Genomic DNA, 11,772 nt, shown 5'->3' with positions numbered 1-11,772 from the left:
GTATTGCACTCTATAACCTCTATTGCACTCTATAACCTATTTATGCATTCATCATTGACCAATCAGAAACGCGATATTTTGTTGAGTATATAATAAATGTATATATATATATATATATATATATATATATATACATATATGTCAATTTGATCCAAGGTAACTGCATGGTTATTTATTTCTTTGGTAACCTACTCAACTTCTAATCTGTCACATACCATCTTCCAATGTCCTTTCCACCACAACAGAACTCTTTGGTCCATCACCATCAGAAGTAAAAGCGAGGACTTGAAATTCATATTCAGTGTACTTATCAAGCCCAGTGACATTTCTACTTAGTGTGGATTCCCCGCTTATGGTCAATTTTGACATTGACACACCTGAAACTTTCTCTTTGTAGAACAGTTTAAAACCAGTAATGGTTCTTCCATGTCTGGCAAAGACTGGAGGTAACTGCCAGGAAGCTGCAATTCTGGTAGAAGACGTTGCAGTCAGCTTGAAGGCAGTAGGAGGCTGTGATGGAACTGAAATAAACATAAAGAGATGTAAAATGTATGCTTCCATGCATAGCTGATAATTGATGAGAAGTTTGTTAATGATATCTGACTAACACTTCATTTAACAGTGCAGAACTTCATTGCACATCACATGTGGCAACTTATTGTGCAATAGTTGGTCCTCCATATATGAAAGAAACTCGCCCTAACTTCCCTTATAATTAGACCTCCAACAGAGGGGTAAAAATGAGAACACATAAATACCTTTAGAAAAAAGTATTCCATAAGCCTCAACTCTCAGAACTTTGAACTTATTATACTTTGTTGGTAGAAAACGTATAAACTTTGCACTTGCAAATTCCTTTAAACTGTTTTTCACTGTGTCAGTTTTTCCTGAATTTCCTGGAAAAGCCTGTTATACAAAAAGTGACATTGATGTATTAAAACTGGGCATAGTTAATGATTTACTGTAATTTGTGAAATAAGATAAAAATTAAAAATCTGCAATTTTGCCAAGTGAAAATCTGTAAGTTGTGATATGAAAATCTGTATTTTGTGAAAAAACTTCAAAATAAGAATCTGTAATATGCACAAAGGAAATCTTATATCTGTCGCTTAAAGTACATACATCCTAAGTTAAAAACAATTTAAGAGCTTGAGATACTCCAGCAAGTCATTTGAAAAGAACCAAAAATTGCGCCTTGAGGAATGCCACAGGTTACATAATGACTGTAAGAGAGATCAGGAAAATTTCATTCTACATCTTTCAATTTTATGGTAATTGCTTCAGAAAGTATGATTAAACAGTTAAAATTTGTCAATGTTTGCTACATCTTTTTACCCCCATACTACTATGAAATATATATTAAACTAATACACTTCATGCTTTTTGGTGTGTGTACTCCATATTGATCCTTACATATACATGTAATTGGTCAGAAAATGTCACTATTAATTCTTGAAAGTAATGTCAATATGGTTTGTAGGCAATAAAAGTAAATTGTGGGTAATGTTAGCATGGATGAAAATTTTAATATTCTATGACATGTATGAGCAAATTTGATGTTCTTGTGAGTAGCTTTAGTATTAATTTTGGTTGTTATGAATACTTGTATATGAGAGTATGACATACCAACCTTATCAATTTTATTTTCTTTATAAGGGAAAAAAGTGGTACCATTCAAAGAAAATCTTAGTTTGTACTCTGTGGTCCATTCTTGAGCAGTTGGTGATTGGGTTGGTGGATTTCCTTGAGTAGCTACAGCACAGATAACATACTCATAGAGAAGGTCAATTTGTAGGTACTCATCACGACCATTAGTTTTAGGTTCCCATGCCCCTTTTCCATTAAGACGACCAAATTTAGCTGCATATTTGGAAGCAAATATTGAACTGGCTGAAAAGCTGTTATCTGGAATTCTACCACTGCTGGCCAAACCAATCGCCTGTAAATCACATGCTATAAGGTAACAATTTTAAAGTTAACCTTCACATCTTACCATATTACATGTATGTTTTTCAGTGTGATTAATTGAATACACTTTAAAACAATCTGTAGGATGTTATTACAAAAACATAGCAAAATAGTCATGGAAAAATAGACATGAAGCCATAACTGTTTGCAAATTAACCAAATGAATGCTGCAAGCAGCTGTCAAATAAATAAAAGTGATTGCCCAGAATGGATCCCTAACTTTTCTGACTTTAAGCAACTCCATGCACCTGTATAATATTATCAAGGAAAGTTTCTGGTAAATTGGAATTTTTCTTGTTATCCTCAGCTCATAACCCTACAGGCCCCAACAATAAAACTACCCACCACTAAACATGAAGCAGAAATTGGTGCATCCTGTCACCTGGAATTGCTTAATTGATAGCATAAGAAGCTTATCAAAATGGCTGTGTTCTTTTCCTCGAGTTCTCAAAGAGTGGTTTGTATTATAAAGCTACTTATCTAAATGACAATCATTTACAAAATAACAAAACCACTAGGTTTAGACCCTTTTTTCATAGATTAACAAATGCAAGGATTACATCACACAAACGTTTTTAAACTTACTTGGCTTCTGTTGCACCCCAAACACCTCTGTTCTCATACACACCTCACCCTGGTGTGTTTGTGGCAGGAATCGCAAGTATCTTGTTAACACTCCATATAGAACATGTTTGACATTTGAGTTTCTATCCTTATTTCCCTCTAAAACCTTAGGAAAATGATCATAACTCATCACACAGTTCCAAGTAGATTCTAACTGACTCTAACTATAGTAACTATTGTAACTCTTCACCTTGGTGAAAGTAATCATCATTACTTTACCTCTTGTTTTATGACAGGAAATATTTTATTGTTGTCTTATTGGTTGGGCTTGGTGGCTGAATTAATCTTCATGCAAACAAAACGATATAAATGTAGGTGTAGGTACAAGGCCCAACATTTATGGAAGAAGTCCATGTGGACAATGTTACTAAGCATACATGAATATATCATAATTTGACCACTGGATTATAAAAAATTGCACACTGATCCTCAAAGGTTAAGTCTATCTAATTTCTACAACTGCAGTTTACCCATGAAAATAATTTTGTTACTTGTTGGATTGAGGGCAGCAATCTCTCAGTAATTAGAAATCATTTGTTCTGCACCTTTGACAAGGTATTTCACACCATTAAAATTTGGTGGAATAATGTAGTTCAAAACAATTTGTCAGATTCCTTGTCCATTTCCCCCTGGTACTGTTTCTGCAACCTTGACTGCAAATTCAGGCATGTGAAATATTATTTGCTAAATGAAAAAATAATTAGTCAAAATTCACCATATTTGCCAAGCATGAGGAGAATACTTGTTTAATTTTTATTAAACAAACAATCCTCCGCATAGTTACCTATAACTCTTTTGGTACCAAATTTGATATAAATGCATCAATATTATCAAAACTCAAGAACAGTGATTGAGGCAAGATATCATATAATTTGAAACTAGCCCATGTAGCATACCTTAACCCATTCACCTAATTCCTTATAGTCTGTCCAAACTTTCTCATCTGTGGATAATTGTAGAGTGTAGGTCTTCACCCACTGATCTGCTTGAGAATTCCCTTGGGTGGACACAGCACAGATGATATGAAGTGTCTGAAGATCAATCTGTAGATATGGGTTGGTGTCACTTGTTCTTGCACACCATGATGATCCTGATGCATAGTTCATTCGACCATTCTTGGCTGGTGTGTTGGCACTTTGTTCAGTAGAAGCAGTTAATTTATTGTCTGGAATTGCTCCATTTTCCATTCCAAGATAAAACTCAACACAACCTCCTACACATTGAAAAAATGTAAAAAACATAAAATCACAACCACCCAATGTAATCATTCATGTACATGTGGAAGGGTTTAAGAGGGTAAAACTCTCAACACCAGTTTTCAGGAATTTCTTCAGTGCAATGTTTTCATGATTTAGGTAATAAAATGACAGTAATATCAAAGTTTCAATTAACCAAGCTTGTGAACCTTTCCTGAAACATTGCAACCTTAATGTTAATTCATGCTTTGGGTCATATAGTAGTAGACCAAACAGGTTGTTTTACAAATGACTGTAAATAAATGAAAATCATATATGTGAAATGTGGATTAAGAAATGAATATGGAAGCAATATTTGTGGTAATGAACACTATTAAAGCAGTAGAGAAAATACCTGGCAATTAAGGCCTAGGGGAAAAAAAGTCATTTGTTCATCACTTTATGGGTTTATTTGGAACCATCATACCAGTAATGAGCAGCTCCCAGTTGGCTTCTTAGCTCAGTTGGTAGAACACTACACCAGTATCACAGAGGCCGTGGGTTCAAATCCTGTACAGCCTTCAATTTTTTCCAGGCCTTATTTTCACTACTGCTTAAGTTGTGTTCATTACTGCAAAGATTACTTCCATATTCAGGATGTTTTACAGTTCTACAAAACCAATTACTGTAAATGTTATGGAAACAAATCTTTCCACCTTGAGTAAGTTACATATGTAATCATGTGTAGAGTTGTGCACACGTTTGATTGCAAGAGGTAATTAATTCAACAAAAGCATGTTATTCTTGTGTACTTGTTTTCCCTACTTCCAAACTTTTCCTTCAAATTAACTTCACAAAAATTCCAACCTAATAAAATTTTATCAATGCCTACGACACTTCACATTACCAGAAGAATAGAAACCCCTTGCATACAAGGTATTTTTGATTGATTTTCCCCAAGAGTATTTGACTCAAATTTTACGCCAATCCTCTTAATTTTTTAAAATATATCAATTTGCTACCAGAGAAAGAAGAACACTCAATAAAAGCAAAGTAGGTTTTCAACCTAACCTGTCAACCACAATTGCATACTCTGAACTATGGAAGAGCCACCTTAAATAATATTCAATTAATATCGCGACTGAAGCTTTAGAGTTAATATCCAAAGCTCTGCTACTATTATTTATTCACTTATCAGGTCCCCATCTTTTGTAAGGAACAAACTTAATGCATAACATTCACACCCATCATTAAGATTCTTACCATCTTTCCTGGTTCTCACCACTACAGGAGAACTCTTTGGTCCATCACCAGTTGAAGTGAAGGCCAACACTTGAAATTCATATTCTGTGTTCTTATCCAATCCAGTGACAGTTTTATCGTGAATAGCACCATTGTCTATCCTTAACATGGCTAATGACCCTGATGCAGTTTTCTTTTTGTAGAACAATTTAAATCCTGTGATTATTCCATTTCTGGAGTCTAATGGTGGCAACTGCCAGGAAGCTGTAACAGTTGTAGATGATCCAGCGGTCAAAGTCAAACTTTTAGGGGCTTGTGATGGTACTGCAATCGAAAGAGTGAGTGTCTCCACTGAATGAATACACAACATAAAGTGTGTAATCAAAGGCAGTAAAGGCCTTAAAAGTTGACAACATAGGGACCAATAGAAACAGAGAACTACCATAAAACAGGCCTATACAGTATACATGTACCTAAATTGATTTCTGGTACCAATAAAGCCACCAGAGAGAAAACTAAAGAGAGGAAAGACTATTTTAAACTAGGAGTAAATTATATGTAAAATTTAAGAAAAACATCTTTTTTTTATAAAATAAACTGCATAACATAACCACATGACAAGAACTACTTTGTTTAATAGGTATGTACACCTTCCACATAAAACTAAATCATATGATAGGAAAAATCACATCCAGATACAAATATTACTGGGACCATTTTTATACCCTTTTGAAAGACCACCAACAACATTTTGGAAACATTTCAATAAGCCAACTAGCTTCTGTGACATCAGAAACTTTTTTCTTGGTAATAATCTGACTATAACACTGCAACTTCATTGTAATGATTGAATCAAATGACACTCAGAATAATGGAAATTCTTTGGTAACATCAACTGGAGTATTAAAAATTCTCCAACAAACACTAATGTTTGAGGAGTCATCATTTCCTGACAAAACGATTTAAACAACAAAACACAGAGGAAGAGCCATTTTGAACTATAGGCATCAAGAGTTAAAAGAAAGATTTCAGCAAGAAAGCAAACTGATACATGTAACTTGTTTTTTTTTCTTTTTAATTTCATTTGGTTGAACAAAATAATAAAAAACAAGAAGAATGAGCGCAAAATAAGTTGACATATCAACAATGAAGAAATCAGCCTCGCAATAAAGATGATCGATTACTTAGTGGATACATTTTGGCACTTTTCTAATCACTGTAACTGTCTTTTAATTATTTGTAAAAATTTCTAAAATAGCTGATTTTAATTCTCTACTTGCCACTTCAACATCACTGCTGTAAGTTTTCAATTTTTTGAGAAAATCTACATAGATTCACTCAAAAGTAACTGCATGGCTCTGTATTCTTGATGAACATACTGTCCAGCAAACTATAAATACAGCAATACGATTATCAATCTGTCACATACCATCTTCCATTGTCCTTTCCACCACAACAGAACTCTTCGGTCCATCACCATCAGAAGTAAAAGCCAACACTTGAAATTCATATTCTGTGTACTTATCAAGCCTAGTGACATTTCCACTTAATATTGATCCTCTACCTATTGGCAATGTTGTTGCTGACCCACCAAAACCTTTCTTTTTGTAGAACAGTTTAAAACCAGTTATGGTTCTTCCATGTCTGGCAAAGACTGGAGGTAACTGCCAGGAAGCTGTGATGCTGGTAGAAGATGTTGCAGTCAGCTTGAAGGCAGTAGGAGGCTGTGATGGAACTGAAATAAACATATTAAAGACATGTAATTCCCTTACAAAAATTGCAAAATTTATCTTTTTGTACAGCTACCATCATTACTTAAATTTGCCTTTCCTTAATTTTATCTTGGAGAAATCCTCAGCTCTCCTTCAGCCTTCACCATATCTGTAGAGTTAACTTTGAAAAGTTCACTATACTATACCATGGACCAAAATTAAGGAATGTTTACCACCTTCAGTTACCTCTTCTCCCACTTCATCTTAATTCCTTCCAAAGGAAGTTTCATAATTGTCTCAATTTTTTATCAATACAAAGAACAACAACAAAATCAACAATTAAAACTCAAATCAACAATCTAATAAACAACAAGTCAAACTTTGTCATGCTCTTCAGTTTTGTACAAGTTGATTGTTCAATTTAATGCTCAGCTCTAAAATTACATAGGGTATACTTACATCATTCTCATTAAACTAAAAAACAGTACGTATCAGAGAGTACTTTCAGTTCTGAAAAATTGCCAATCTTGCCTTAATTTCTTCTAATAATTAGTTATTGTGACTTCATTTTGTATCAGAGGGACAAAAATGAGAACAAATAAATACCTTTAGTGAAAAGTATTCCATAAGCCTCCACTCTCAAAGCCTTATGCACATTATACTTTGTTGGCAGAAAGCGTATAAACTTTGCACTTGCATGTTCCTTTAGACTGTTTTTCACTGTGTCAGTTTTTCCTGAATTTCCTGGAAAGGCCTGTAATTCAAAAAGAGATATTGGTCATATTGAAACTTGGCATAGTTAATGACTTACTATAATTTGTGAAATGAGATGAGTAGCTTTAGTTTTGTAACACGAGTATTAATTTTGGCTGTTATGAATACTTGTATATAAGAACTTGACATATTAACCTTGTCAGTCTTATTTTCTTTGTAAGGGGAAAAAGTGGTACCATTCAAAGAAAATCTTAGTTTGTACTCTGTGGTCCATTCTTGAGCAGTTGGTGATTGGGTTGGTGGATTTCCTTGAGTAGCTACAGCACAGATAACATACTCATAGAGAAGGTCAATTTGTAGGTAGTCATCACATGTAGGTAGTCATCGCTGTTGTAAATACTTGAGCATGTATATATATATATACAGAAAATATATTTATGAGCATGCCATACCAACCTTGTCAAGTTTGTTTTCTTTATAAGGGAGAAAGGTGGTACTGTTGAGTGAAAATCTCAGTTTGTACTCTGTGGTCCATTCTTGAGCACCTACAGATTGGGTTGGTGGATTTCCTTGAGTAGCTACAGCACAGATAACATACTCATAGAGAAGGTCAATTTGTAGGTACTCATCACGACCATTATTCTTAGGTTCCCATGCCCCTGTTCCATTAAGACGACCAAATTTAGCTGCATATTTGGGAGCAAATATTGAACTGGCTGAAAAGCTGTTATCTGGAATTCTACCACTGCTGGCCAAACCAATTCCCTGTGAATCACATGCTGCAATGTAACAATTTTAAAGTTAACCTTCACATCTTACCATATTACATGTATGTTTTTTTGGTGTAATTAATTGCACACACTTCTGAACAATCTGTAGGATATTACATCAATACAGAAAAATAGTCATGGAAAAATAGTCATGGAAAAATAGCCATGAAGACAAACAGCTGTCAAGAAATTATGGCTTGTGCTACTCAAATTTCCCAGAATCGATCCCTAACTTTTCTGATGTGGAGGAACTCCATGCACTTGTGCAATATTATCAAGGAAAGTTTGCGGTAAATTGGAATTTTTCTTGCAATCCTCAGCTCATAGCCCTACAGGCTCTGATAATAAAACTATCCACCACTATATACGAAGTAGAAATTGGTGCATCCTGTCTCCTGGATAAGCATATTAAGAAGCTTATCACAATGGCTGGGTTGTTTTCCTTGAGTGCTCATTTGGAACCATTGTTCCTAGATCAACAAATGCAAGGATCACATCACACAAAACTCTTCAAACTTACTAGGCTTCTGTTGCACCCCAAACACCTCTGTTCTCATACACACCTCACCCTGGTGTGTTTGTGGCAAGAATCGCAAATATCTTGTTAGCACTCCATATAGAACATGTTTGACATTTGAGTTTCTATCCTTGTTTCCCTCTAAAACCTTTGGAGAATAATCAGAGCTCATCATAGAGCACAAAGATTGTGCAATGTAACTGTAATCATAATTCTTCATCCTGGTGAAAGTAATCATCATTACTTTACCTCTTGTTTCATGACAGGAAATACTTTAATTTATTGTTGTCAAAAAAGTTGGGCTAGGTGGCTAAATTAATCTTTATACAAACAGAAAAATATAAATGTAGATGTAGGAGTAAGGGGGTAAGTTTCTAAAGAAACTGTGGTGCTGTGTCGGTGGGAGAGTGTAGCAGGTAATTTAGTGTTAACAACTGGGTTGAAAATGTAAATTAGCCACCGTAAAGGGTAAAAAAGCTGACATTTCAAGTGTTAGCCCTTCATCAGAGCAATTACCCAACATTTATGGAAGAGGTCCATACAGACAGTGTTACTAAGTATTCATCAATAAATCATAATTTGACCACTGGATTATAAAAAATAGCACACTGACCTTTAAAGGTGAACTCTATCTAATTTCCACAACTACAGTTTACCCATGAATACAATTTCCCATTGAGAGCAGCAATCTCTCAGTAATTAGAATTCATTCATTCTGCAATCCTTTGACAAGCTATTTCACACCATAAATATTTGGTGGAATAATGTAGTTCAATACAATTTGTTAGATTCCCTGTTCACTTCTCCCTGGTGCTCTTTCTGCAGCCTTGACTACAACTTCAGGCATGCATAATATCATTTGCTGAATGAATAAATATTACCCCAAAATTCATCATATTTTCTGTGCATGAGGAGAATACTTGTTGAATTTTTATTGTACAAATAGTCCTCTGCATACCTATAACTCCTTTGGTGGCCAATTTGATATAAATGCATCAGTATTATTACAACTCAAGAACAGTGATTGAGCCAAGATATCAAATAATTCTCAACCAGCCCATGTACAGCTGTAGCATACCTTAGCCTGGGCACCTAATTCTGTATAGTTTGTCCAAGTTATCCCATCTGTGGATAATTGTAGAGTGTAGGTCTTTACCCACTGATCTGCTTGAGAATTCCCTTGAGTGGACACAGCACAGATGATATGAAGTGTCTGTAGATCAATCTGTAGATATGGGTTCTTGTCACTTGTTCCTGCACACCATGATGATCCTGATGTGTAGTTTAGTCGCCCATTTGTGGCTGGTGTGCTGGCACTTTGTACTGAAGAAGCATTTATATTACTATCTGGAATTGTTCCACTTCCCATTCCAAGGTAAAAGTCAACACAAGCCCCTATGGGAAAAAAAAATTTATAATTGCACTATAACACAGTCATAATGATTATTAATAGTAACATGGATAATGGTTGGATGTGAGAAACATATACATGTCTTGAATGTCTCTGTAAGGTATGTCTCATGCAGAGTCCTGATGCCACAAATAGTAACAATTAGAGCTGGTCTGCCTCTAAAATATTTATCAATTTTATTATAAATTAGGAAGTAATCTAAATGTGATCATTAAAACAGCAAATTGTAAACATTAGATGCCATTTTTCAAAGTTTCCATTTTTAAGGACAATGAGGAAAGATTCAAGGTTCGAAAAACTGTTGTGCAGCATCAAAGGCATTGAAGTAAGATATATATAAAGGAAAATAAATTTCTGTGGTGAATTTGAGAAACCTGGATCATTAACCTTCCTAAGAGCAAAGAGAAGTTGACTTTTAGTGTGAATGCACAATATGGGGACGAGAGGCAAAAATGTACAGACTGGTCCAAATTCAAAGCTTCTGAGTAGATAGAAAAGGTGGAATAAATTTCCAAGAGTGCTTTACCCTGAAATTGAAGCAGATCTTATCACTCAATTACTTCGTTGAAACACAATAGTTTCAGAACCAAGTCTGTATTTCGAATTGTTGAATAATTAAGTTTAATTTCACTTTCGTATAATTATCCATGCTTCCAAATTGAGCTTGATGTAATAGAAAATATATTTTCAACTGTACTATTCTTTTTAATGGTATTTTAACTTAAAAAAAGACGAATCCCGACGGACCCTCGTTTCTCTCTGATGTTGATTCTGTCTGCATTGAGGATTAACCTGCGACCGTGGGAGAAAGCCTACGGCTACAGCACTCATGACTGAAAGAAATCTCCAACCAAGTACCCTAAATGTTAATTTTAACATATCAGAAACCAAACCTTTCTTATTTATTTAAAATGATGCAGTGCTCACCTGAAGTCAGTGGAAGAAGTACAGCGAGAAACGCTACCCGGAAACAAAGATTACATTGCGCCATGTCTCGATTAAGTGTGTCACGGTATGCGTGTATCACGATCGTTTTGCTTGACCGGTCTTTTGTAACAGAAAGCTCACTCGAAAAAAGATTGTCTCCTCACTATTTACACTAGGCTTTGCATGATTTCTAGCAATATCGTCCGAGATTCCAGCAAAACAATCAGACTCTTCGAAGGCCGAATATTTTCGTCCCTTGACAAGATGACAGAAGCCTGCGTTTGTTGATATTTCCCACAATGCTGTGGGCTGTAGCTCATATTTCAGCATCTTTCAGCTGATTGAGTAAAAATTTAACTAACTTGACAATGATGAGATGGCAGTTAGTTTACATTCTCAGATCTTCTCGTACCCACGTATAGAGGAAAAGGCAGAGGAACTCAAAAACGACTAAATCATCGACCGACATAAAAAGTACATCGAGTTTACCAACTACGCCCGCTGACACAAATAAAACACAATTCACCCTTTAGCACACAGAGAAGTTTTTTTTAAAGAAAACGAACGAAAAGTAATCAACAGCCAATAATATGCCTAGTAAACCTCTCTACTACTCTATGACATCACGCCAAATCACCCAGGGCGGGAGGGTGGGTGAGAAGAAAAACGAAACAGTACCATATAAAATCTCTGGTGTACGCTCGAAGTTAAA

General features: G+C 35.1%; 1 protein-coding gene across 1 annotated transcript in view; it reads right to left on the bottom strand.

Annotated features, from left to right (window-relative positions):
- The window catches only part of LOC113678502 (receptor-type tyrosine-protein phosphatase F), a 35,693-nt gene extending 24,335 nt beyond the window's left edge, over positions 1–11,358 (bottom strand). The window contains exons 1-12 of the mRNA XM_089186958.1: positions 11,061–11,358; positions 9,801–10,117; positions 8,726–8,870; positions 7,892–8,214; positions 7,328–7,475; positions 6,439–6,744; positions 5,031–5,333; positions 3,489–3,805; positions 2,554–2,698; positions 1,631–1,953; positions 759–906; positions 216–521 (exon numbers count right to left, since the gene is read on the bottom strand). Of these exons, the coding sequence (XP_089043084.1) occupies positions 216–521; positions 759–906; positions 1,631–1,953; positions 2,554–2,698; positions 3,489–3,805; positions 5,031–5,333; positions 6,439–6,744; positions 7,328–7,475; positions 7,892–8,214; positions 8,726–8,870; positions 9,801–10,117; positions 11,061–11,124 (2,845 nt within the window). The 5' untranslated portion in view covers positions 11,125–11,358. The remainder of the gene's footprint in view (positions 1–215; positions 522–758; positions 907–1,630; positions 1,954–2,553; positions 2,699–3,488; positions 3,806–5,030; positions 5,334–6,438; positions 6,745–7,327; positions 7,476–7,891; positions 8,215–8,725; positions 8,871–9,800; positions 10,118–11,060) is intronic.
- Between the last annotated feature and the right edge of the window lie 414 nt (positions 11,359–11,772).

Source organism: Pocillopora damicornis, chromosome 11 (assembly GCF_964200805.1).
Source record: "Pocillopora damicornis chromosome 11, jaPocDami1.2, whole genome shotgun sequence".
Classification (NCBI taxonomy): Eukaryota; Metazoa; Cnidaria; class Anthozoa; order Scleractinia; family Pocilloporidae; genus Pocillopora; species Pocillopora damicornis.
This window is presented reverse-complemented; position numbering and strand designations above follow the sequence as displayed.